This window comes from Drosophila mojavensis, unplaced genomic scaffold, assembly GCF_018153725.1.
Source record: "Drosophila mojavensis isolate 15081-1352.22 unplaced genomic scaffold, ASM1815372v1 contig_80, whole genome shotgun sequence".
Lineage (NCBI taxonomy): Eukaryota > Metazoa > Arthropoda > Insecta > Diptera > Drosophilidae > Drosophila > Drosophila mojavensis.
The window spans coordinates 2,567,625-2,593,858 of NW_025318906.1; the positions used below are offsets into that span (position 1 = coordinate 2,567,625).

The 26,234-nt window shown below is 36.5% G+C and overlaps 1 protein-coding gene across 1 annotated transcript; it reads right to left on the minus strand.

Moving 5' to 3' along the window:
- Positions 1-959: 959 nt before the first annotated feature.
- LOC6578527 (protein windpipe) lies at positions 960-25,275 on the minus strand. The gene is made up of 2 exons (XM_002004401.4): positions 24,938-25,275; positions 960-3,286 (listed from the first exon to the last, which is right to left on the minus strand). The coding sequence occupies exon 2, from the start codon at positions 3,252-3,254 to the stop codon at positions 1,191-1,193; it is 2,064 nt and encodes a 687-aa protein (XP_002004437.1). The 5' UTR covers positions 3,255-3,286; positions 24,938-25,275; the 3' UTR covers positions 960-1,190.
- Positions 25,276-26,234: the final 959 nt, after the last annotated feature.

Consider the following 26,234-nt stretch of genomic DNA (forward strand, 5'->3'; position numbering starts at 1 on the left):
GACAAGAACCCATCCGCATTTAGCGGTGACACATCGCAATAGCAATGGTTGTTAGCTAGACTAAACGCGCAGTCAAAAGCTTCAACGGAATTTTAACTGCTACAGGTAGACCTAAGATAGTTAGATCTGAGAAAAAGCTGATGGTAAAAAATATCATAAAAAAATATTATTTTTGATGTTTGTAGTTTTTTGTTTTTATTGATAGGCTTATTTTGAATTAAAAAGTCATTCACACGAACAGAGAGTAACACAATATAATTTCACAAGAGAATAGAGCTTAAATATTATACATACATACATATATCGTGTGAAGGCATGTAGTCTGTGTAGTAAGTAGATCACATGCACATGCACATGCAGTTTTACCAGCAGAAATAGAAATAGTGTTGTAAAATGTCATCAGCCCAAAAAAAATTTGTTTTATTTCAGTTTTTTATTTCGTTTCATTTTTTTCTTCTCGCGCAGCTGGAAATTTACATTTAAGATATTTTTTAACTTTGGTATTAAACTAGATTTATGCTTAAGTTTAATTAATTTACTTAATGCTAAAACTACAAAATGGTTACAATATATTTAAGAGGGGGAAGCGGGAGCTTAAAACGAATAGTTGTTGTTGTTGTTGTTTCTTCTCAAAATTTGTTTGTCTTGCTCTTGTAATGCAAAGCACCGTTATCGCTATCGTCGATCAATCATCGATTATTATTAATTACTCATAATCGATTATCACTTACACATAGATGTTGACATATTATAAATAATCGATTATCGATGATCCTGTATCGTCTATGGATTGCTGGTCAAATCAATTTGCAACTATCGACAATTGTTTACAAGCTATAAATAATTGATTTTCGATTATCGCCTATCGATCACCGTTTACTGCCGTCCGACTATCCGTAACCGATTAATAATTATCGAAATTTGATCTCAAATCGTGGATAATTATTGAATGTTTACCATTTATCGATTACCGATTGCCACACTCTAAGCTTAGCTTAATGTTAATGTTGTTGTCGCACATTTATCATCATCGTCTTCTTCTACTTCTTCTTCTTATGGGCGTTTGTTGTTGTTATCGCTTGGCACTTGTCTGTCACGTTTCACGCCTGACTTATGGCTGTCAGCTGATGGGAAAGAGAATGGAGGGTGGTGAGGGGTTTTGTTTTTGCTTTTCTGGGGGCGTGGCTAACTCAGTGCGAGACAATGGCATTAGCCTGATGCGTCGGCTCCAAATAGCCGCCGCCTCCCTTAACGGGCGTTGTGATAATATCGCCAGCATTGGATTTGCTGCGCGTGACCAGCATCGGAGTCTTCGGCTTGGGCGTCTCCGTCAGCTTGATCTTGACACGTCCAGTCTCCGGTGAATAGACAGGCGAGTAGCGACCAGATTTTGGCGAGGAAGGCAAATAGGAGCCATCCGGCTCATTGTTGTTGTTGTTGTTCTGCTCATTGGCATCGCCGGACTGTGGATGCTGCGCATATTTGGAGGCACGCGGCGACTGTGGTGTGGGATAACGCGGTGTGATTGGATAGTATTCATGTGGTGCTGCATCTGCACCAGCGGGCTCATTGATGGTCGGCACCTCCTTGGCATCTCCATTGGCTGTTCCATTGCCATTGAGCAGCGGCTGCTGTCCAGCACCGTCTTTGCTATCGTACGGCTTCTTGCCCGATCCATTCACAATCTGTGCCTCATCCAGCTTCGTCTTCTCGCCAATCAATGGCGAGTGCTCGTGACCGTTGCGTGCCAAGGGCTTACCCAAGTTCTTCTTATCCATATCCAGCAGCTCGGTCTGACGCTGTGCCTCCGCATCTCTTGCCGCCGCATTGTTGTTGTACTTGCAGCGCTTAATGGCCACGAACAGTATGAGTCCCAGCACAATGAGACCAATGACGCCCAGCAGGAAGTAGATGGCATTGCTGTCATCCTTCTTACCGATCTTGGCAGACAGTATGTCATCCGAGGTCTTGTCCGAGTCAATAGGACCGTCTGTGACGACATCGGTAGGTGCACCCGTATCCAGTTTAGTCTGCACCACCGGCACAATTATCTCATCGCTAACTTCTTCGGGTTGTTCTTTTTTATTATCCTCGAAGATGCCAATGTTCTTGAAAATATCCGGCGATGGCTGCTCCGGCTGCTCCACTGGCTTATTGTCGTAGTTGTCGTCGTTATCGTCACGCTCCGACTCAGAATCTTCGGGTGGCTCAAAGTCATCCGAATGAACGTGGTCCGTGGCAATGTGTGGTATAATTAGCATATCGTCACCGCTGCCGGAACCTTCCTCCTCTTCCTCGTTTTCGGACTCGTCGGGCTGTGGCAGACCCACCAATTGCTCCGTCTTTGGCTCTGCGGCCACGACGGGCACCTGCTCCGATGCCTGTTGAGCGGCAACTAGTTCCATATTCATTTCAGTCAAATCGCCGGAGCCCTCGACATCACTTTCCACAACCGGTGGCGCCTCTGGTGCCTTCACCGATTTCTTGCCATCGATGACCAGATAGTCTTTGCCCAGCTCCTGTTCCTCTTCCTCCTCCTCGTTGGAATCGGGCAGCGGTTGATCGCCCATCATCAGCTCGTTCTCATCGGCCTCTGTGGCATACCAGCCGCGTTGTTCCTTTTCGCAAATGTCCGATTGCTTCAGTTGCAGCCAGGATTTGCCATGCGCCTCCGCCGGCAGGCTACAGATGACCGGCTTCTCCATATACACATGTCGCTCCTGCAGCCAGTTGCGCACCTCCAGTGTGCGGCACGAGCAATTGATATGGTTGTGACCCAGTTCCAGCTGCTGCAGATGCTGCAAGTGTGTCAGCTCGATTGGCAGCGTTGTGATGTCATTGTGCTGCAAGTTGAGCACCTGCAGCTGCTGCGGCAGCTTCAACAATTTGGCAGATGTCAAGCGATTGTGCTTTAGGTTCAGCCTCTTGATGCGGCGACTCAGGTGACCCAGCTCATGTAGGTCGTTGTGCGACAGGTCCACCGAGGTCAAATTGGTCAGCCCATCCAGCACATGTCCCACGCGCGTCAGACCCAAATAGGACAGATCTATGGAATGTATGGGTATTGTAGCGGGCAACGGCCCATCCGTCAACTTCAGGCCATTCGTGCTGTTGCACTTGGCGTGCAGCAGGGGCTTGTGTGTGTGCTGCGACAGGGAACAGCTGCAGTCCTCGGGGCAGTAGACGCCGGGCTTGGCTGCTGCACAAATGCAGAGCAGCAGGGCCAGCAAAGCGAACAGATTCAAGCGCTCCATGGCTGATCTCTAATGCTGGATTCGCTCTTGGGCTGCAAATGAAATGAAAACAAATAAAGCGAGAATTAATTCGGGTGTTTCGTCTATAGTTTGCTGAGTTCCGAGTACCGTGAAGCTATAATGGCAACTACCTAGCTGTGTCTAGTCGATTCCATGAGCTTTGATCGCAACGCCATTTGGCGTTGACAATAGGAAATTGTGCGTTGCGTCATATTTCGTTAACTCTTTCTCCCTCTCTCTCTATTGCTCTCTCCTTCTCTCTTTGATACTTTTCCTATATCTATCAGCAGTCGCTATCGTGCTTAGATTTCTTTATCGCCTATAGCTTGTTTAAGCTTGGACAGGCATTGACAACCTTATCTACCCACAGGTAATTAATATTTCTTTTCCTATTTTTTGTTTTTGTTTTTGTTTTTCTGTTTTGCCATTTTGTTGTATTGATAAGTTCTTAAGTTCGACAAGATAATTTTTGGTGTGCAACCATTTACGTGGACTGTGACATCAGCAACAGCTCTGGCACCTGACACACTCGCTTCACTGCGGCAAAACTGAATGAGTCAGTGCAAAGCACTCAAGTATTTTAAAGAACTTCAGAAATTGCAGTGTAGGCAACTTCAAGCTCAAATTAAAGTTTCTAGGGAATCTTTAAAGAGTTGCACTAATGATATGTAAAAGAAGGAAATTAATTAATGGGGGAGGGGTTGAGCTTAGGAGGGTTCAATTCATATATCTTTATTACAAGTAAGTCCTTTAATATATGTAAATTCTAAAGAAAATATCTCAAGATATATTTGATATATTTATAAATAATAAAATAATATAAATAAAAATTTACTTCTCAAAATTATAGAGATAATCGAAGGGAATATTCATATATGAAAATACCTGTTTAATCTCTGTAATTTAATAAAAATAATTCACTACATTATTATTTAAAGATTTGTCATTTAGCAGGGAATTCACTTAACTCTCAGTTCTCAATGGGTAATTCTCCAAAGAATCATTAAATATTTAGTCATCAGTTTAGTTCAAAGAAATTCCTTATTAATAATATATGTTGATTCGTTATAATGAACAGTTATTGATTAAGAGAAACGTAAAAAAAATGTATATAATGGTTGTAGTTGTTAAACAACTCATAAAATATTAATCAAACAGAAATTTTAGACGAGGCGTTAAAGTGTGTTAGGCGTTGCATCAACAACAACAACAACAAAAAATCCATACTTTTAACTATTGTATTAATCAACAAGCAATAAGAGAATAGAAGTCACTTATATAGTGTCCTAATCTATTTGGCTCTCTCTTTATGTCGCTCTTCTCTCTCTCTCACTCTCTCTCTCTCTCTCTCTCTCTCTCTCTCTCTATCTCTCTCTCTCTCTCTCTCTCTCTCTTAAATGAGTAAAAGCTTCCACTTATCTGTCAACTAAATCAAAGTCAACTAACTATGCGCAAGTGGCTGTTGCTGACTTATCAATGAATTTGGTTGCCCGCAATTTATATATAGCTAAGCATTCATTTTCGTATGCTGTAACTATTGTTATTAATTTTGAGCACTTGAATTTGATAAATCTTAGGCATTTATCCCATGACTTTCACTGCGGCACGCACACACACACAGCAGACAAAAGAAAAGCTCTTAATTAAGTAAATCACCTGTCAGCAAAATACTTAAATGTTCAGATATATATACATATATATCTATGTATATATGTATATACATATATAGATAAAGATCAAGCCCGTTTAGTGTGGGTTAAGGGGTTGAGGTCGAGTGTGTTTTGTCAGACTAACAAGCGGCGTGCTTTTAATCTCCAGCCGTTGTAACCGTATGTAAGTGAGCATATACACATACATATAGAAGAGTCTATCTATATATGTATGTGCTTGTGAGCATTTATTAGTTGAGCAACGCAAAGTGATTGACGTCTGCCTCGTGGCTGCAATTTAAGCACAATTCGCGCTCTGCCATAGCCACAGTCGCAAGCCAGCTTCGGCTGATAAGCCAGCCAGCAGCGTCTTTGACCGCAAAAAACGTCGCTTAGAACAATGGAATAATAATGCATACATAAATCTGAGCCTCGATGTGATGTGAGGTACACTGATTGTCAGGCCTCACAATAATCGACAAGTGCAATTGCAACTGCAACTGCATTTGCATTGCACTTTGAATAATTCAAAAGTTCTCCCCCATTTCAAGCCCAAATATTCAGCTGGATGATAATAATCCAAGTTTTTCTTTCTATTTCAATTGAAGTGTCGCTCGTGTCGCCTATTTACATTTAGCTGCAGATATTTTTACTGTCATTTCTGATAGTTAACTGTCTGTCTAGCTATCTATGTTTCTGCTGGGTCACGCTGATCTAGAGAGATTAGATATAACTTTAATTACATTTGCCATTTTCATTGTGAATTGCATTGTGAACTGCTTAAAGCCAAATACCCTTGCAGATTGTATTCTATCTAGATCTAAATTTAGATTATAGTTTTTGATAAGAAGCAGATTTAGTTGAGCTAATGCTCAGCCGACTTGTACATTTCATTCTAAAGAAATTCATTGAGCAATCGAGACTTGAGCTCTTGAGTAGACAAATTGGTTTGTGATGGTATCTATGTTAATTTCAATCGTGAATGTTAATCTGTAAGAATATCAGAAGCTTTGGGATAGATATTGCAGTCTGATTGAAATAAAGATTCTAACTTAAAGCAGTAAAAAACAGAAGAGCTTAGAAAATCCTAAAAGTTCGCTCCATCTATGAAATGCGTTATCCTTGATAAATCTATATTATTATTTTATTTTCTTAGTTGACTAATGTTAACTCGTTTGATATGCCTAATGAGAATTCATCAGAAATACACCCCACATTCGACATATCTATAGATTCAGTTATTACAATCTAATATCTAATCTATCGAGTACTTCGATAGACCTCGCTGTCATTTGGAATATACGTTATATGCCTTCACTTTCATGACATAAGCAAAATAACAATTTTTTGTGTAAGGGCAGCAGCCAAAGCTTTGCCACCACCCAACGAATTTGTTTCCTTTGTTATGGGCAACTGTTTGCGCAGCGGCGTGCCAATATGCGACCAATTTATACATACATACATATACATATATATATATATATATATGTATATATATTTGGCAAAAATAAATGCGGACGCATGTGCAGCAGCTGCTGTTGCTGCTAAGGGCAGCAATTGGTGGCAAGCATGCATAATTAAGGCGCTGTTGTTGTTGTCGTTGTTGCTGTTCTTGCAGATAATGATGCGGGGCAGCGCGACCAAGCAGAAAATGCCAACTGGAAATGAGGCAGCACACACACACACACACACATGCACTCACTCACACAGAGGCATATGCAAATTTAGCTGGAGATACAAATGTATCCGAAAAGAGTGTCAGGCTCAAGGTCAGGCTGCATTTTCAACTGTAAATTGTGGTTTTCACAAATCACGAATATCGTCATCGAATAACTGAGCTGAAATGAGACATTGCTGCGTGTAAATTGAGCTTGAGCTGCAAAATGTAGTCGAGGGAGTGTCAGACTCAATGTCATGCTTCTTAGGGTTTGACATGTGAATTGCGGTCTTAACAAGTAGGCATGACAAATTAGAAATATTTTTCTTCAGATGAACAATTTTCGAGTGAGTTTGAGATACAAATGTAGCTGAGAATGAGTCTTACCTAAGTTCAGGCTGAACTAGAAGCAGATGCTGCTGCAGTTTTTTATATCATAGCAAAAAGTCTACCTCAACTTGAGCTTGAGATACAAAAGTATCTGAGGGAGCGACAAGCTCAAGATCCGCTGCAGTTGCTGCTGTAGTTTGTCAACAATTCTGTCTATCATTGCCTGTCCTTCAACACAGGCAAAAGCAAATCACAAGGAGCAGCATGCAAATTGGGCCTGAGATACACCTGAGTGAGGCTCAAGGTCAGACTCACCCATAAGCAGCTGTTGCTGCTGCGGCTGCCTCTACCTGTTGCTGCTGTTGTTGCTCACATTTTGACATGTGAAATGCGGTCTTAACAAATTGTGTCATTGCGTTTGGTTAAACATGGCCAAATACAAGTGACAACCGGCAACAACAGCAACACAACAACAACCAGCAACAAGTGCTGCCAGCAAAGCCGCAACAAATCACAAATGTCTTCTTCAAATGGCTTGGTGTTGACAAATTGCCTTGGCCAAAAGACTTTCACTTCGGCTGGAAATGCTAAACCGCAGACACAGCCGCCCGTTGCATTTATCAAAAAAATAATATAAAATAAAAACAAAATCTGTCAATTTTCGCAGGGGAATTTTAATGCCATTTTCGGCTTCCCAACTGCGCGCAACCAGTCGAGCAGCAAGTTGGCGTTAAATTGCAATTAAATGCGCTTAATTGCATTTCAGTAAAATTTAAAAAAAATATATACATATATATATTTCTTATCATAATTTGATTGTGACTTTACTTAAATTGATCAAGTAGAGAAAATATGTGTACGCTCACAAACAGGATGCTGAAAATTAGCTAAAAGTTCAGAATTTGAATGCGAGCTTTAGCTCGAATATGCGCGACAGTCAAGTGCCATTTGATGCCATTTCAACTTAGAACAAATATTACTGTTTTTTCGCAAATTGAAGGAAATCAACAGCAACAACAACAACAACAACAGAAGCAACAACAGCATTAGCATTAGCGTTTAACTTAAATGATGACAAATGCCGCTAACCTTGACTCGATGCTTCCAAAAGAATACAAAAATGAAATGAGAAAGACGAAAAGCACATTAACAAGAAATACAACTAATCAGGTTAGCTATACAGAGATAGCAGCTATTAAATACCCTGTAAATGTAAATGGAGTGAATTTGATGTAATATAAAATAATAAAAAAATAAATATAAATATAATTGGAATCTATATAAATATATATAAATATATTATGCTAAAAGAAAATTCATCTAGGCAAGATTTTCTTTACTCTTTCCCCAGTAAAGATAAAGCACTAATTTCTTCGATTTTAAAGCTTAAAAGGGAACTTAACTGAACAATATGTAAAGACTCCTTAGCTATGACTGCTTTCTGATAACGAATATATACATTTTTGGAACTCAAGCTCTGAAAATCTGCGAGATATGCTAAAATAACTGAGAAAAATCTTAAACGTAAACTTTTAAATCGTGTTTAAATGGCAGTCTAACAACAAATATTCTAAGCCCTATACATGCAAAATAAATAAATGTATAATAAACATTAACAATGAACAAACTCTCCCAAAAGATTTTATAACCCTAATAAATTGAGAGCTGAAATGCGCTCGGTATACAAACGAGTATCTACAATTAGAATGATTCCATAGACATCAGCTCATTCGAATTATATTATATTTTAATTTATGAGAACATATAATTTATTTGTTAATTAAATACAAATTTCATTAAATTGCAAATAAAGTCACAAATTAACAATTACTCTGCCTGAATGCCGACCAAACTGGTTAGATGTGATGAAAGGCTACGAGTTTGCGAAAGTTATAAATTTCTATATATGAAATCTAAGGGATATATATATTTATAGAAATAGATTAAGTATGATATGAAGCTAAAGATCTACAAAAGTATAAAGAATCTGATCTTGTAAATCTCTTAAACAGTATAAAGAATAATAGAAAATACAATTATTTACCTCTAAAATCTTAAATAAAATACAAATCAAAAATTATTACAAATATATATAATATATCATTTTACCATATCTTTTAACCTAAAAATCTATTAGTTTAGCTTCAACTGTAACTCAGTCTCTGTAACTCAGTCTTTGCTCATCGACTCTACCTCAATAGACCAATAAACAGGGTATTCAAGAGGATTGTTCACTCTTTTGCCTTTGACTCAACTCGAATGTTTGTCGGTCATTATTTGATCCACAAAACAAAAAAAGAACAGACACAAATTAAATGGGGCAACAAATGATATATAACACAGATTCGTCATTTCTTTTGTAGATGTAGATATGTATACAAAAATATAAATAGGAATATACATATATACATATATGTATGTGGTATATATAGAAGGGTAGTCAAATATATTGAGCTCCATATGCATGTGTATGTCATATGGTAAGTAGAATTAAGTGTTGACAAAACATAAAAAGCGAATCATAAAAAATCACATCATGTGGCGAGCGATTTGCAAAATTTCGCCAAACGAGAGTGTGTGTGTGTGTGCGAGTGTGTGTGAGCATATTTAAATTTGTGGAAATCTCTTTTTTATAGGCACACTTAAATTGCGCTCACCGTGCGCCGTCATATAATAAAAGCTTTTTTTTTCGTTCGCAAATTTTATTTATCTAACGGTTTATAAATAGATAAACATATATATATATATATATATATACATATATATATACATATAGGTATATGAAAAAGTAACTGAACCTTAGCTCAATTTAGCGGCTGCTTGATTCAAGTGTCTGCCAATTGGATATGCAAAATGAAATACACTGTTCAACACAAGTCGATATACAATTATGCACATATATGTATGTATGTGGGTATGTATATACATATATTTGTATAATTTGAACTGTAAAGTCAGCGCTTTTCGAGTTACCGTTAAGTCTTGGTTTATTGAACTATAGCGTTTAGAATTCTTTCATAGCTGCGCCTTTTTGCCATTTGCTTTCATTTTCTCTACACTCTTTCTCACTTACTCCCTCTCTCTCTTACTCTTTCTCTTTCTGTCTGTCTTATTCTTGGCGTTTTCTTGGGCTTTGCTTTTGACCGCGTTTACGCAGTCGAAATGATGACGCGCCGCAATTAAAACATCAGGTGATTTTTTTTGTCTTACCTGCGCGTGCATATACACACACACACAGACACACACACACTGAAACAGCCAAACGTATGTTTAGCTTATAAGACAAGCTCGTTTGTTGCCAAGATGACGTCTAACCCATGAAACAAACGCCACAACTCATGACTCAGTCAGCTATCCAAGTCAAAAGCCGACAATCACAATGCAAAATTTATAAAAAAAAAAAAAAAACCTTTTTAAAAATAAAACTAAAAATATATTTAAAAGAAATAAAAATAGCGTGGCGTTTCATTCAAGGCGTTGCTGTGAATTTTTACACAGTCATGCCGTCATAGAAAACCAGCTGCGATCATTCAGCTTGTGGACAGATAGACACAGACACACACACGCACCTGCACACACACACATACACGTACACACAGGCGGCACACTAAAGACAATTAGCATATGCCAATTCTGTTTTGTTCTCGATCTCTAGCCTAGCTTTGAGCTCATTACCTCAAACAACAAAGAAAGATAATGAGAGAATGTTCCAATTGAACGCTACCAACTGCACAATACTCGTTCGCAATGGAATAATAACTAAATGTAGTTAGTTACAATAAATTTAGTTAGTGCAAAAGTGGGTGAGTGTATCTCCGCAGATCAGCTTAACATTCGCTCATTTGGCAAAAGCTGAAGCTGTCAATCCAGAGAAAGCTTAGTTATACCACGCCTCCAAAGGGCCTAGCTATAAAAGCTTAATATTACTTTGCAAACAAGGCCTATAGAAAAATGTTGTAAAGGTCGCAAAAGTGAAAGAAACGAAAAGACTTTAAGCTGTCTCTCATGTATCAGCCAATAAATATATTTATATACTATAAGATATATATATAAAATTTCCAATTCAGAGCAACCAATATACTCTGCTTACTTCATAAGTGCTCACATCGTTGTGGGGTCTAATGACCCAATTCACTGACTAGCTGCTCGTCGGCCCCCTACCTTTCCCGCTTTTGCCCTGCCATTATCAACAAATTATCAATATGCCAATTTTGCAGAGACGACTTCAATTTGCCAATTAAGCACATTTCGGTCAGTCTGGCAACGCCGTTCAGCGAGTGCAAATGAGCCTTACAAGAAACTGACTTTTACAAAAAAGTGCAATTTTTATTAATAAAAAGTCGAAAAAAACGAGCTCAAGTGTTTTATTGATTTCCACGAAACATCAAATTATAAAACGAAGCGAAGCCAATCTTTAAAATACATACGTAACTTAAATGTGAGTGTCGAGCAGCGCAGCAATGGGGCCAGCAAATGGCAAAAAATAAAAAGCGCAAAGCGTAAGCAAAACAGAAACAACAACAAATTATGTGAAATATGCAAAAGGTGTGTTGTGCCCGATAACAATTATATATACGTGTATATATATATAATTATTTATATATATATATTGAGCGCGAACTAGAGTAAAAAAAACGTGGGCCCCACACTTGGAGTCAATGCTCCAAAATAAATGAAATGAAAGCACCCCATGCATAGCTCACATTACGCATGCGCCCTGTTGCCAACTGTTTGAAAATCGTCTAACGGATACAAAGAATTTTCAATGAACTTGAAACTGCTGAAGAGAAACCAACACAAAACCTAAAATATGTGTGACCTTTCATAGTGAACTCTATGGGCGCTGCGGATTCTCTTTATGGCACACTCATATACAATATATATATATGTATGTATGAGCTTTCGACTACAAATAAGAACAGCAAGTTATGTCTCTTTATACTAGATGCTGTCAGAAATATTTGTACATAGTTTCGGCTTTATCTCTTCTTAGTTTTCTTATTTTATTTAAAACATTTAATATAAATATATATGCAAATCATTCTGTGACCATTTGACATAACTAAGAATAGAATACACAAGAACTGATAACCTACGCATTATCTCTCAATTATAATGCTAGGGAATACAAATGTACAAACCCCAAAACCGTGTCAACTGAGCCTTGACTATATAGACAGAAGAACCTTTGAAAGATGGGAAGTAGCAGATTTTAAGTTTATCATGATATCCATACATTTATACTTTTATGTAAATATATACATTATTCTAAATAAACATACATATATATGTATATACTTTCAAGTAAATAACTTGTATTTCACATTAAATGAAAATATCAACAAATGATTTTTTTACTTCAGCTGTAAGCATTAAATTACAACTCGCTGCTCACATTACGCATACGCCCTGCTCACCAGCCTAGCCCCTCAAACAATCTGGCACTCAATTTCCATGAACTTGAGCAAGGCTGATCAAATTTATAAGAAACAAGCCCAAGTTCAACAAATATACACATTTCAGAATGTGTTCTCAATATGTTAAAATACATTGAGTGTTGTAATGAATACTAAATACTAAATGAATACATCTCTAATATATATTTAGTGCCACAATCAAAATAATATAAAAATAAATGAATATTATAATTTTACTTGAACAACAATATAAATATACATATAACAATATATATTCAACACATTTCAGATAGCAGCAAATGATTTCATTGTTTCACACACTCACATTACGCATTCGCCCTGGTTGCCTGGTCTGCCCCCACAATTTCCATTGAACTTGAACCCAAATGAAATGAAATCAAGAGCGCGTTGCCAAATTTCAACAACAATCGAAAAACATTTCCCCCATTTCCACACTTGGCATCTTGGCCAGCTGCCAGCAGGCGTTCAGTTAGCAAATATATTGACAATTCCCCATAAAACTGAATCATATATAAATATATACAATATTTTATGGCATTTGTAAAATTTCAATTTATAAACAATCTATAAACCTGTACCAGGGAAAAAACGCATCAGTAAATGAATCATTTATACATGTATAAATATATGGAATTACATATTACGAAAGGAATTACATATTAAAGTTCGACAAGTGCAAAGCGAACGAGCATAAAGTAAAAATTCAACGATAATTCCCACAACATAATTTCTGATTAGTCGGGAATTAAGCGTAGTGAAAGTCAAGTCGAGTCGAGCAATTAGAAAGGTAAATGTAAACGCGAATTTTCGGGTTTTCTCTCTTCTTCCTCTTCTTTTTACACCTTACATTTCACAATTTACATAAATGTAGATTAAACTGAAATACCTGCTGTATGAGTAAAGCAAATCCAAGCCAATTAACTAAGTAAACTAAGTAACCAACTGATCCAGCTGATATATTAATATATACTCATATAAGCATATAATTTAACTGGATTTTCTTTTCATTTCAATAAATATTCAATATTATATACTCAATCAATTATGTACTATAAATTTTAAGGCTGAAAATTCCAAGAAGTTAAGCTATTTTTCCTATTGAAAATCATTTCTGAATTCCCATAATAAATATATATATATATTTGTCTTTTATATTATATATTATCAAGTTGAACATATTTGATATAAATCCTCAAGAATTTGGATTTAAATTCAAATGATATTTCATATTATATATTAACGATTTGAAATATTTCCACCAATTTAAAAGATCATTTAAATTTAAGTATACATTAAAATTAATTTAATATGCAGCTGCAAACGCTTCTACGATTTAGATTTAGATTTGGCTATAATTAAGTTAAATTATTTCACCAATTAAATATGATTCTCGAATTCCAGAAAGATGTTTTCATTTAAAATTTATATTCAATTTGATTTCACTTTCCGCTTCTGCTATAAATTTAACCATTTAAAATTGAGCATATCTCTTAGCTGCCTGCATATACATATTTCAGACGTGCTGTTAAATGTGACTTTGCTTTGGGTATTTGAAGTATTTTCAAATGCATTTTTCTCTATTTTCTATTTATTTTCTTTTGGATCATTTAGCATAGTATATTTGTTGCATGTGCACAACTCTGTTATAGATCGCTTTGCATGGCAGCTGCTGCGACACATTTGTGAAAAGGTCTTCAGCTGGAGACACGCGAAACATTTGCTTGCAACAGGCGAAAGGCAGCCAGAAACTAAGTCAACAATTCAATAAAAGCAACAAGTAGAAATGCGCTAGATGGGAGCAACAGACTGGGAAATACCCTGTGAATGAAGGAATGTAGCTTCCCAGTGAGTATATAAGATAAGTTTATATCTTAAACATAAAGTTTTGATTAGAAAGTGAGATAAGATATCAAAAATATGGAGAACTTGATAATTTAAAAACTTGATAAATCTAGCTTGTGCGAGATATGCTCAAATTACTATCGATAAATATCGTTATATATCATATTATATTATATTTTCAGATAGACAAATAGATAGGCGGATGGGATACAGATAAGGCAACGATTCGATTATTCAAGAGGTGCATAAACAGAGGATTATTCCCATAAGAATTTACCATACAAAAATGTAGTCTCAAAGACTAACTACGCTTTCCTCTGCCTATTACATGCATTTTCACTTAGTGCATATACCCTGTGTAAAAATTTTAAATTAAATTCAGAGCACAAAAAAAAAAGTTTGATTATTTCTTATTAATTCAGTTTTGAACAAGAGTCCGGTTGTGGCTACATATAAATATATGTATATATACCATATGCACAAGTATATATTTTTGCAAATCTGGGGATCAGCGGACAAACACGAAACACCCACACCAAAGTTTTTTCTTTTTCTTTTTCTTTTTTTTTTTGGCGCGTTGACAGACGCCAACGTCTCTCATTGTCATTGGCATAGATACATTCGTATGCACAGCTGATGATCATGATGCGGATGATGAGGTTCATGATGATCATCATGGTTGATGATTTGTTTGTAGACAAGAGCACGTTGATTAGTGCCAAATGGGATTGCACTCTATGTCAGACACTTTTCCGCAAAACTTTTCAATTGGGCGCCTAGCTCGATTAGACAATTTGCTGTCTGATCGTCAAGTTTCATGAGCCCACCTTCTACTAAATAATATCCCCATTGTGTGCAACTAGTGTATTAAAAACGACTTAAGCACAATTCATCATATAATAGCAATCAAATGCTATAAAGATGTGAATTTAACTGGCTCGAGCTAAAAATAAATATTTATTTCTTTGTGATTTGATGAGCAGAAAATGGATTTACGTTCCTGTTTTTCCTAATACAACAAAGTTTGACTGAGCTTAAGGAGGCATCCAGTGTGGGACAAGTATTACGTAAACATTTCATAAGCGGTTTATACAAGTTTCCGATTTAAGCTGATTGAAATAGGCTATATTAATTTTCAGTTTGATTTTTTTTATTTAATTTTCTTTGCCTCTTCTAGTAGCATGGGGCGATCTTATCTTAAAAGTAAAGATATAGATTATATAAACTATAAATCAACATATATTACTTGTGTTGAGCTTACATCTAATAGATAGATAAGATTTAGTATCTGCTACTAAATATTGAGTTACAAAGTATATGTATATTAATAAGGCAAATTATTTGCAAAGCTGTTAGAATCTCGTTGCATGACAAAGTTTACTCCATAAAACTCATCATTAAAATGTGCCAAGTGAGTGTACTCTTTCTTTATAGAATATAGAGTACACAGCAGAAGTCCTAAAGTCCCAATTCAATATATTCAGATTATGAGCAAATCAAGTTAATTAATATGATCTTTGTCGTTATAGAAATGCTTTTTAATACCCCTATATATTAAAGGATTACAAATCAGCTATGAATAATTGTTTCGCATACAGCCTCAATCAGTTCATAACTAATTAGATTTATTACTTAACTCAAAGTTCAATGTCAATGACAGTCAAGCATGTAATTAGCCAGAGATATGTATTTAATATTGTCTACACTGCATCTAAAGACGATATTTAGTTTCCCAATGAAGGAAGTGAGCTTACAGCAAATTGATATTTCATTGAATAATTTTTTTATTATTATTTTTTTTTTTTATAGTATAATTAGAAACATGTTAATTTTGAAATGATCAGTTAGTCAGTCGATCAATGCTATTTAATTGTTTACATTTTCAACAAGTTCTCGAACGAGATCCGCTACGTAATACAACAGCACGAGCCAGATCAACATGGACAGCTAGCTCATAGAAACAGATACATGCAGTTGACTATATATTGCTAATACTAAATAGTTAAGCTAAATTATCAAACCGTTGCTGCGTTAATTGGCGAACAACGAACAGATGGACAAATGGATAAATGGACAAATGGACAGCTTGTGGTTAAATGATCGCATTCATTCTGGTGCTGGAGCTAGCCACGATTTTGGGTTTTTTTGTTTTTTCGGTTTTGGGTGACATTTATGAGGAAATCAACAAGTTTAATTGACAACGAGCAAGAACATTGCCAAACGAGTGTTACCAACTAGCATGATACTCTGTTGTGGTTTATAAAAATATGACTAATTATCGATCTTCCATTTATATGATATATCTCAGTTCTTCATGAAGGTCAATCTAAAGCTTTACAAATATGATTTATCGATCTACCATTTATATGATATGCTTTACGATATATCTCAGCTCTTCATAAGTCTTACACTTATTATAGATTTCATCAACGATAACATTACACAACCCAATATACTCTGTTTCACATAATCAGCCCCGCATATCACACACCAAAATAAAATCGAAAACTTTGCGTGGGCTTTTATTGTTATTATTAGCTCTTTCTTTTGGAGGGAAGTTCGCTTGAACTATGTATTACGTGTCAACTATTTATAGCAGTTACCTAGCTGGAAGACCTTGTCACGTTGCACGAGATAAACACTTCAAACTGTTTCCGAAACGAAGTTGAGCCAGGTCACAACAGTTAGCTGGCTATCGAGGCTAATGCGAATTGGCAAATTATTTGCGTATTCATTGAGGAGACAAAACAAATCTAGAATTGACATTGATTAATTGCATCCGAATCAACTGATTTCAATTTCATTATTTTTCAATTCGATTTCGATTTCAATATTTCAGTATTCAATGACAAACAGCAACAATTTTGTGTATGGCAATAAAGTTTTTCTCAACATGCCATAAATATTTCAACTGCAGCGTGAAATTATTCGCCAATTGCACCTGCCAATGCGTTCCGCCGGATTCGTGTTTGTTGCATTAGCTGCATAGATATATGTATGTCGATAGATGTGTCTGAGTGTGTGGGTTAACTATGTTATCTGTGTGGGTATGTGGTAACCATTGTGCCACATTGTGCAACACTAAGCGACATACGAAATGTATAGACGAGAGAGTTGTAAGTGAGTAATGTAAGAGGATCTTACGATCCTAACATATCAGAATGAAGTGAATTAGCTAACTCTAAACTTATATTTGTAAGCAATAATGTATTTTCCTTTACTCTTTTTTAATGAAAGATCTTGAGTCTCCTTCCTCTCACTCAGTAATCGAAATAAATTCATTGCACCCAGAATTTCTAGGTTCAATGAGTATAAACTCTCGTTCGCTATCTGCTTCATTCATTATCATCCTTTACTCTGACCTTCCGTTCCATCATCTTTATCAACTTTAAGAAAGCCAAACCTTGAATTCATTAATCAAAGCTGATGGTTATTATAGGTTATAGCCCTATTCATAAATGAGTCCATAAATGAGAAAACAATAAATCCAAAAATTGTAATATATTCAGCTATTTGATCAGGTTGATTTAATGTATTATTTAATTTTTACTAATCTCTAAGTATTGCATAGAATGCCAAAATATGTATGCCTCAAGAAAATTCCCTTTAAACAATTAAAAATTGAAATAAATTTAAATGAGAGAAAACAAGTTTACTTTCATGTAGCACTGTGCTACAATGCTGCACGACTGACCATTTGCTGGGGCAAACAGAAGTAGAAGGCCAGCCAGACAAACAGCCACAACAACTGCCAGGCATACGAAGAGTGAGAGAGAGAGAGAGAGAGAGGTAAAGAGGGAGAAAGAGGCAGACAAAGAGTGAGCAAGGAGTTGAGTTAAGTGTGGAGCCTTGGACAAATTAGCCTCCGGTTAGGTTTTAGTAGCATTTTAGTAAACTATGCATAAATATATATGTATGTACACATATATTTATATTGTATCTGTATCTGCATCTGCATCTGTCGAATGCAGTTGATGATGCCAAAGAGCCAATCGAGCTGCTGCTGCTCGGGCTACGGCTGCTGTGTGTTTGCCTCCTCCTGGTGCTGCTGCTTAACTTGCCACTTGGCAGTTGACACGTTAAGAGCACGCACGACTTGGCTTGGCCATTAAGGTGGCTAGGAGGCAGAAAGCGGGGGTAGCAGCGGCGCAAAGAAGTAGGAGGCCAATTGGCCGGGGCCAGCATCATTTGACAGTTATGACCACTTGTTGGCCAACTTTTTTCAGTTGCCGGCCGGCCGGCCAGCCGACTGGCTGTCTCGATCGGGGGGCGGCATAACAAAAGCAATAGCAAAAACTTTTTTTCCAACTGTCTGGTTTCTGCGGCCAACTGGTTTTTTGGCCCAATGATCATTTAGCTGGCGATCATGATCATGTTCATGTGTTGCAGTCAGCCAGACTAACGATGCGTTTGCAGTTGCTACCAAATTGGTAAGACGTGAGTTTTTTTTTCGTGTGTTGATTTTGGTTTTTTGGACGCTTTTTGGCAAATGCCAATGCCAACAGCTCAATTTGGAAATTCGAAATATATATGTGTCTAAGTGCTTATATGTATGTGAAGTATGCTAATATGCTGGCTAGTTTACCTTTAATGAGACATAAATGGATGCCATTCCCCAAAGCAAAGCAACAACACCAGCGAAGAAAATCAAGTAAAAGTGCTCTAGTCGGGAATATACGAGCATGAGATACCCTTGCTACTTGGATGGAAGAAAGAACTATCACATTTTATGATCATTTGAGAACTAGCACCTAGATATATTCTCCTCGATAGTAATCGACTTCCTTCATTAGGAAAAAGTTTTCGATTATTTGTTAGATCGCGTATTATAAGACAACCAGAGTGTATAAGATTTCTTTAGTCCCTAAAACACTTTCTCTATGCTCTAGAATCAGTCTCTGATATTCCTGATATCGAATTGAATTAAACGATAACCGAACTTAACTTGCTATATATAGACTTTATCTTTTATTTTATGGATTCGCGCACGACTTCTCTTCCCTGTTTCAATCAATATACCCTCTTAGCTCACATGTAATTTACTATAAGATAAAAATATGTAAATTTCGTATGCACACAAATCGAAAGTGCAAGCACATAGGCCATCAAGTATATGTGTATATATGTATATATATATGCACTCTATATATAGACACAGACGGTTGTTTTGCATATTGCATTTCGCAAATGACTTGCACAATGCGATTTGATTTTCTTATATATTTATATCAACTGTTATTATTTTTGTTTTTCTGTGTGTTTTTGCTCAGTTGCCTGACTTTGATTTTAATTGTGTATAATTAGCGCTTTAATTGCAAGCGTCTAAATTCATTTTTAACGAACTTTGTCATTGCTGTCGACTGACTGCTGATTGCCGACTGCTGACTGCGACTGCTCTAAAGCTATGGAGCTGACTTCCATTATTAATTTAAGCCATTTGCAAATCACAATTGCTGGCAATCACTTTTGGCAATGAAGTGTGAAAGTTTGCTTCTCTTTTTTTTTCTGCACCAAAGCAAATATCAATATAAATGGGAGAAAATATGTTTTGAAAGAGGGAGAGCGAAGAAATATAAAGCATTGCGAAGATTTGGTTTACGATTCGCAAGCTGTTTGAGGTGAGCAAAGAGAATTGATAACTTAGCCAAATGTAATATTAAATATTATTTAGACTTAAATTAAATTTTTAGCTTACACTATGACAGCTTATTATTTTTATATATTTAGCATATATTTTTATATATTTTATATATTTGCACTCTACCTTAGCTTAGCTGAGAATACATTTAAGAAATTTAACAAATCCAAACACGAACTTCTGCTCATTCACAACAAAACAATTCCATTCTAATGCTCTTCGACTACAACAATTCCAGCTAAAAGCCATATTGCACAACTCTTTTGCTGCTTTATTGATGCCGCTGAATGATCAATTTCCAATAATAAATGCTTAAGCAGCCCATTTGCTGTGCGTGGACACAAACAATAAAAAAAAGCGAATGCATTTCCCATACAAATCAACGCGCCTAATGAGCTGTGAGTGTACAGAAAAATTTGTTTTATCTTGGGCTCTATGGCTGAATATTGATTAATATGCGCTGAGCGTGTTGAACACATATTGTCACGTAACATAAGCGACAACAGCAACAATCGACACACAGCCCACCCTAGTGCTGATTAATCATACGCCGCGTGCAACACCGCAGACCCAAATGCAATCGATCCGCATTATTATCAGCGAGTGGTGCAGCCAACGCAATCGTAATACCAGACGAGGTCGCACATACGCCAAAAGGCTATATATATATATATGTACACATATTAAAAAATATTAAAAACATATATACATACGAAAGAAAACCCGCGCCTCATTCATGTTTGCCTTTGATTTGCCTTTGCCAATTGACCAAATTGTTTGGCGTGGGCTATAAATATCCAAATGCAAATTTATTTCTCATTGATGAACTAATCAAAAGTCAACAGCTCAGCACATTTCTCGCAGAGCCACCTGTTTTCCAGATGTAAACTAAGCCTACTGCTCAGCTTTTCCAAATAGCAATCATAAAAAAAAAATACTTTCAACAATTATTTTTCGCATTTGTTTACTTAGAGCGGAAGAGGAAGAGGAAAAGCGAGAGAGATAGATGGATAGAGCTAAGGGTAGAAGAAGGTAGAAACAACGCCACGTGTTTCAAAGTATTTGCCTACGGGTAAACAAACATTTACGAAATGAAAGTACATTTCTGTGTTAAGGTGGTTTGTATCATAGAGTATTTCGATAGCATGACAAAAGCTCAGAGATATGATCATTAAAATTATATTTAGAATAGGAAGGGGATTTACTCAACGAACTCAAAAACTATAAGAGTAGGGGCGTTGAAATTTAGTGTGTGAATTCTTGGAAGAGATATAAAATAAAATTTGAATATTTTGCTTTAACTATTCTCGAGGAACTCAGAGTTTGCAAGAGATATATTTCCGGAATGTTGAACAAAAATGAGTGAAATCATATATATTTCAATATCAATTCCCATAACTGTCCTCAGTAAACTCAGCAACTATAAGAGCTGGGTGGCTAAAAATTTGTTTGTAAATGCTTTCAAGAGAATCTGAGTGAAAATTGTATATATTGTAAAATTGTAAACAAATATCTAAAGTTTACACGGGAAATTCTAAGAGCTGCACCTTCAAAATACAGGATATACCTAGTATACCATATTTATAATTTATTTAGCAGAGCATCTGCCAGTCGAGCGGAGACGCTTTTACTTGTTTTTCGCTATCAGCGGACGACTCTGCTTATCTTATCGTATTTGGGGGGAAACGCTAGACATTTGCTAATTATAGATATGCCTGACAACTCTGGCCGAGTCATGTGCACTTGGCGCTAAGCCCCTAGGAATATTTGGTGCCACCAAATTAAGAACTCCAATGACAAAATGCATAAAATAGACGCATAAATTCACACATATTCAAATGAAGAACCACTCGAGCTGAAGCATTATTTTTATGGGATTTATCCGAGTTCTCATTATTGTTGTTTCTATTTGGTGTTGGGAAAGCGCGTTCTGCTTTGATTGTGCGCTGATAAGTGCGTGTTGTGGCTCTTCATCGATAAAGACATATAGCATAAGAAGCACAATCTCTATTGTGGTGATTGCTCATCCCAGCTGCAAGCTCTATCTAATGGGGACAAGGTTGACATATCGACCGAAATGCACAAGAAAAGAAAATAATTGTGTTTACACAATATTTTATTGTAGTTCTATTTTTTGTTGTTCCGTCGCTCGTTCGTTTATTGTTTTTGTTGTTGACAACTGCATAGAGTTTCATTTGGTTTGCGGCGCTCCGATTGCAAAGATGCAATGGAACACTGTGGAAACTGGATGCTTCCAGACTCTGTTAGCCGATGCAAACGGCTCGTGCGATAATCGATGGCGCCTTGGATATACCATATATTGAATATGGTGACACATATGTTTTATATATACATATCGAGTAGCAGTCTACCAGAGACTACATATTTGTATATAGGCTTATGTATTTATATTATATTATATTTTTCTCTTATTTTGACAATTACTTGTCTTTCATTCATATTAGTTTATTTGTCCTAATCAAACTTCCGGAACTACTCCATCAAAATGTTTATAGGATTCGTCATAAATGATTGATCCAATACAATAATCGATACCAAAGATAAAAAAAAAAATTAAGCATTAGACATTTGAGCAAGCTTTTTCATATATTTATTTCGAATTGTAGATATGGAAAGAAGAAGCGCAAAGTAAACACAAAACGCTTGTGCGATATTTGATGTCTGCTCATATTATATAACCTCCTTAAGTGTACGAAAATTAAAGTAAATCCCCTTTTGGAGAACTCTCTTCTAGATAAAAGATCTGAAAGCCTTTTAAGTAGATTTTCAAGCTTTATGATGAAATTTGCACTGCCAAAAGCAGGCAAAATTTCAGCGGATGTAAACGTATATTTTGCTTTGCTGCTCATTTTCTTTTTCCCATTTTTAGCAAATATTACAAATGGCAAAGATAAGAGATAAGTTAAAGCGTCCGCGTCGGCATCGGCATCGGCGTCATCGATAACATTTTCTTTTTTAGCTTTTGCTGCTACTTTATGAAAGAGTTATATATATCTATACACATACATGTACATTTATATACATATATTTTTTGCAGCTCTGAGTTATTGGCCATAAAAAGTTTTCGTTGAAATTTGAACGCGTACTCGCACATTTCTGTGAATTATGCGCCACACAAATTAGCACCTGCCTTCGAGCCGGTCTGTGTTTCACATATGTGTGTGTATTAAATATATGTACATAAACACAACTGTATATACTTATATACGTATGTGTGCATAATTTACTAGCATGTTCCAGTCAACGACAACTGTTGCGTAATTTCCGCCCAACTCCCACGTCACATGTAAAAATTTACAGTGTCTTGCATCGGATTCTCAAAAGGTTTTGGTTGAAAATCTGACCAGATTTATAAATATGGAGAATATGGTTAAGCTAGGTATATTGGTTTTGTAAAGGGGTATGAAACAATCCAAAGAAAATATGACAATGACTTTGCGAAGCTAACAAAAAAGTGATCTGGAGTAACAACTGAGACTGATCGATTCTCTGAACTGAAGCAACAAGTGAGGTTATAGATCTAACAGTTAAATTATGCGAAGATAACCAATAATCAATATATTTCTTGTTTTCTCCAGGGTATACTCAAGTCAGGCACACTAAATTATTTCTTATTATAGTTTGGTGAAATGTTTAAAAAATTGCATAAACTAAATTTCATTTATAGGCAGGCAACAAGTGTAAACAAACAATTAACAAAGTATTCGTACGAATGTTTAGACTGCAAGAATGCAAGAATTATTTGCGCCTCAGCAAATAGAGCCAAAGATACATATCAACTTAGATACAAATAGATAAACAGCTCTGGCACCTACACCTTGTGTGGCTTTTCTCTATGTGTGTTTGGCCATTTATGAAGAAGTTTTAGCTTGAGTGCATTCAAAGGGTACTCATCATAAACGCGCGAATAGCTGTTCAAGATTTCACAACGAATCTTTTATGTGTAATTGAGGCAAAAAAAAAAGGTTTAATTTTTTTTTATTGTTGCTGCGGCGCTTAAGTAATTTTAAGTGGCCAAGTGGCTCGGTAGGGTTAAAGCGGGTCGGTTTTTTATTGAGCGTCGTTTTTCGTGTGGTCTGTTTTCGTGGCTTTTTGGCAATTATATAACTATATAACTGTTGCTGACGGCTTGAGAAACAGGGTCAAGTTTGGCTGTAGATCTCAGCGCCAAAAACCGCAAATGAAAATTATAGGTAATAAAAGATACAACTGCAACGGCAAATTGCATAAAGCACAGATTTCGAATTACAACTTGGCTTGAAGCACATGTGTATATGCAGCTTATATATATATATAATATATATATGTATGTATGTGTAAATGTATATTAGAAATCTCACAAAGCACTCATTTTATATGCCTTATCACGCTTCGACTAAAGGCTGCTGATCCATTAGCAAGCAGACCTTGATCTTAGATAAGGCAAAATGTGTTCAATTTTCAATGCTTTGCTTCTGTTTGCCTTTTTTTTTTCTTTACTCACACGCAAAGTTTATTAAAATTTTGATTTTGTTTTTCTTGATATTTTTGCACAGTTTTTGTTTTCTATATATGTTTAAGATACATTTGTATCTGAGCAGCGCACAAACACGCACACACAACTGTTTAGCTTGTTTCTATATGTATTTGTATATATAGAGAGAGACAATATATATAATATCTCTATATATTTATCGTTTATATTGCACCGGCACAATTTCAATGATCTTTTATTTCTTTGTTTTATTATTCACAGAAAGTCCTTCAGCCGCGTTCTTCAACTCTTGAAGATCTTTCGTGTTGGCTGCCTGCGCTACGACTGTCTCGCCTATCAAATCTTTTTTTCGTTTTTCGGGGCGCAAAAAAAAAACGAATTTCGAAAACGAGTCTGAAGAAGAGGCGCACAGCAACAACAATAGCAACGACAGCAGCCGAGAAATGTCAACGAAAACTGAGCGAAAAGCGAAAGAACAAATAAACTAACTGCAGCCACATAAATTGGCTCTAAGTGTGCACAAGTGTGTGTATGCCTGTGTATGTGCATGTACATGTGTGTGTGTCTTGTCTTTGATTTTGATATATAAACTGTGAAACACCTTTAATAAACTTTAACTTTGCATTTTAATTACCTAACACAGAGCGAAGTCGGCTGTGAGGATCAACACTTGAAGAGAGCGGGACGGTGCGGTACGGCGACGTTCAGAGGGCGGGCGTCGCGTGATTTAAACGATCGACGCGGCCAACAAACAACGACAACAATAATCAAATCTATATAGTCAGATTTTATGCAGCGCTTTTGTTGACTGTCGCAGCTGCGTAACGCGGCGAAACTAACTGGCCGTAGCTAGGCAGGCTGCCTGTATGGCTGTATGGCTGAGACCGATACACACTCACACTCACTCACTCACACTCGCGAGCGACCGTTCGATGGGAAAGCTTAACGCCGAATAAACGCAACGCACAAAGCGAGCCACTGAGCAAAGCGAAACTGAAACTTCACCACCGGTACGCACACATATAAATACAGTTTTACGGTTTAAGTTTTTTTTTTTTCTTTTTTCGACGACTGAGCAAACGAGAGAGCGATGCAGAGAGCGCGAGCAGCTGGAGCTGGAGTGAGCTTCGATGAGCGCGCGAATATCTGCTGGCTGATCGTGAACTGAGCGAAAAAGTTTGCCATCGTGTTTACCGGTGCGCTCTTTGCCGCAATGAAGCACGTGGAAAGCACACACACATATACACAATCACACTAGAGACATAATAAATTATGAAATTTTATTAGTTACTCATTCACAATAGAGATTTATGTATTTGCAAATGCGAGCATGAGGATTGTTCCAAAATTTTAAAAAGCTATGCACTCTTAACCATCAAAGAGCGACAGAAAAAGAGAGAGAGAGAGAGAGAGATAGAGGGAGAGAGCTTTGGCAATATTTGTTATCAATTCGTTGATTTAGTTTGCTCGGCTCGCAAAATTCAGCTCGCACCTTATTTAATAAACGCGTCTATTTGGGCATATCAACTTTGGGCCGTTACACACCTATGCCATATCTTATCAATGCCGTATCTTGCACTGATAACACGCACACCAAATATTTCAGTTGCACTTTTTGAGTCAGCTTTTAGGTATTCATATAAAAACTTCTCTTTTTTGTGTGTTAGTTTGCGTGTTTAACCGTTATGTCTGGCTAATTATGCGAAGTACCGAAACAATAGATCGCAGCGTATTTTTGTTGTTTACGTTTTAATAGGTTTTTGGGTCAAAGTTTAGGGTTTATTGCGGCAAAGCATATTGTTCATAGGAACTTTCTCATATAGAAGGGGCGAATTCACATTAATTTTTTTTGGTATATGCACCGTCATACGACTCGAGCTAAGTGGCAAAACTTGTGTTAATATCAATGTTAAATATTTAATTTTGAATTT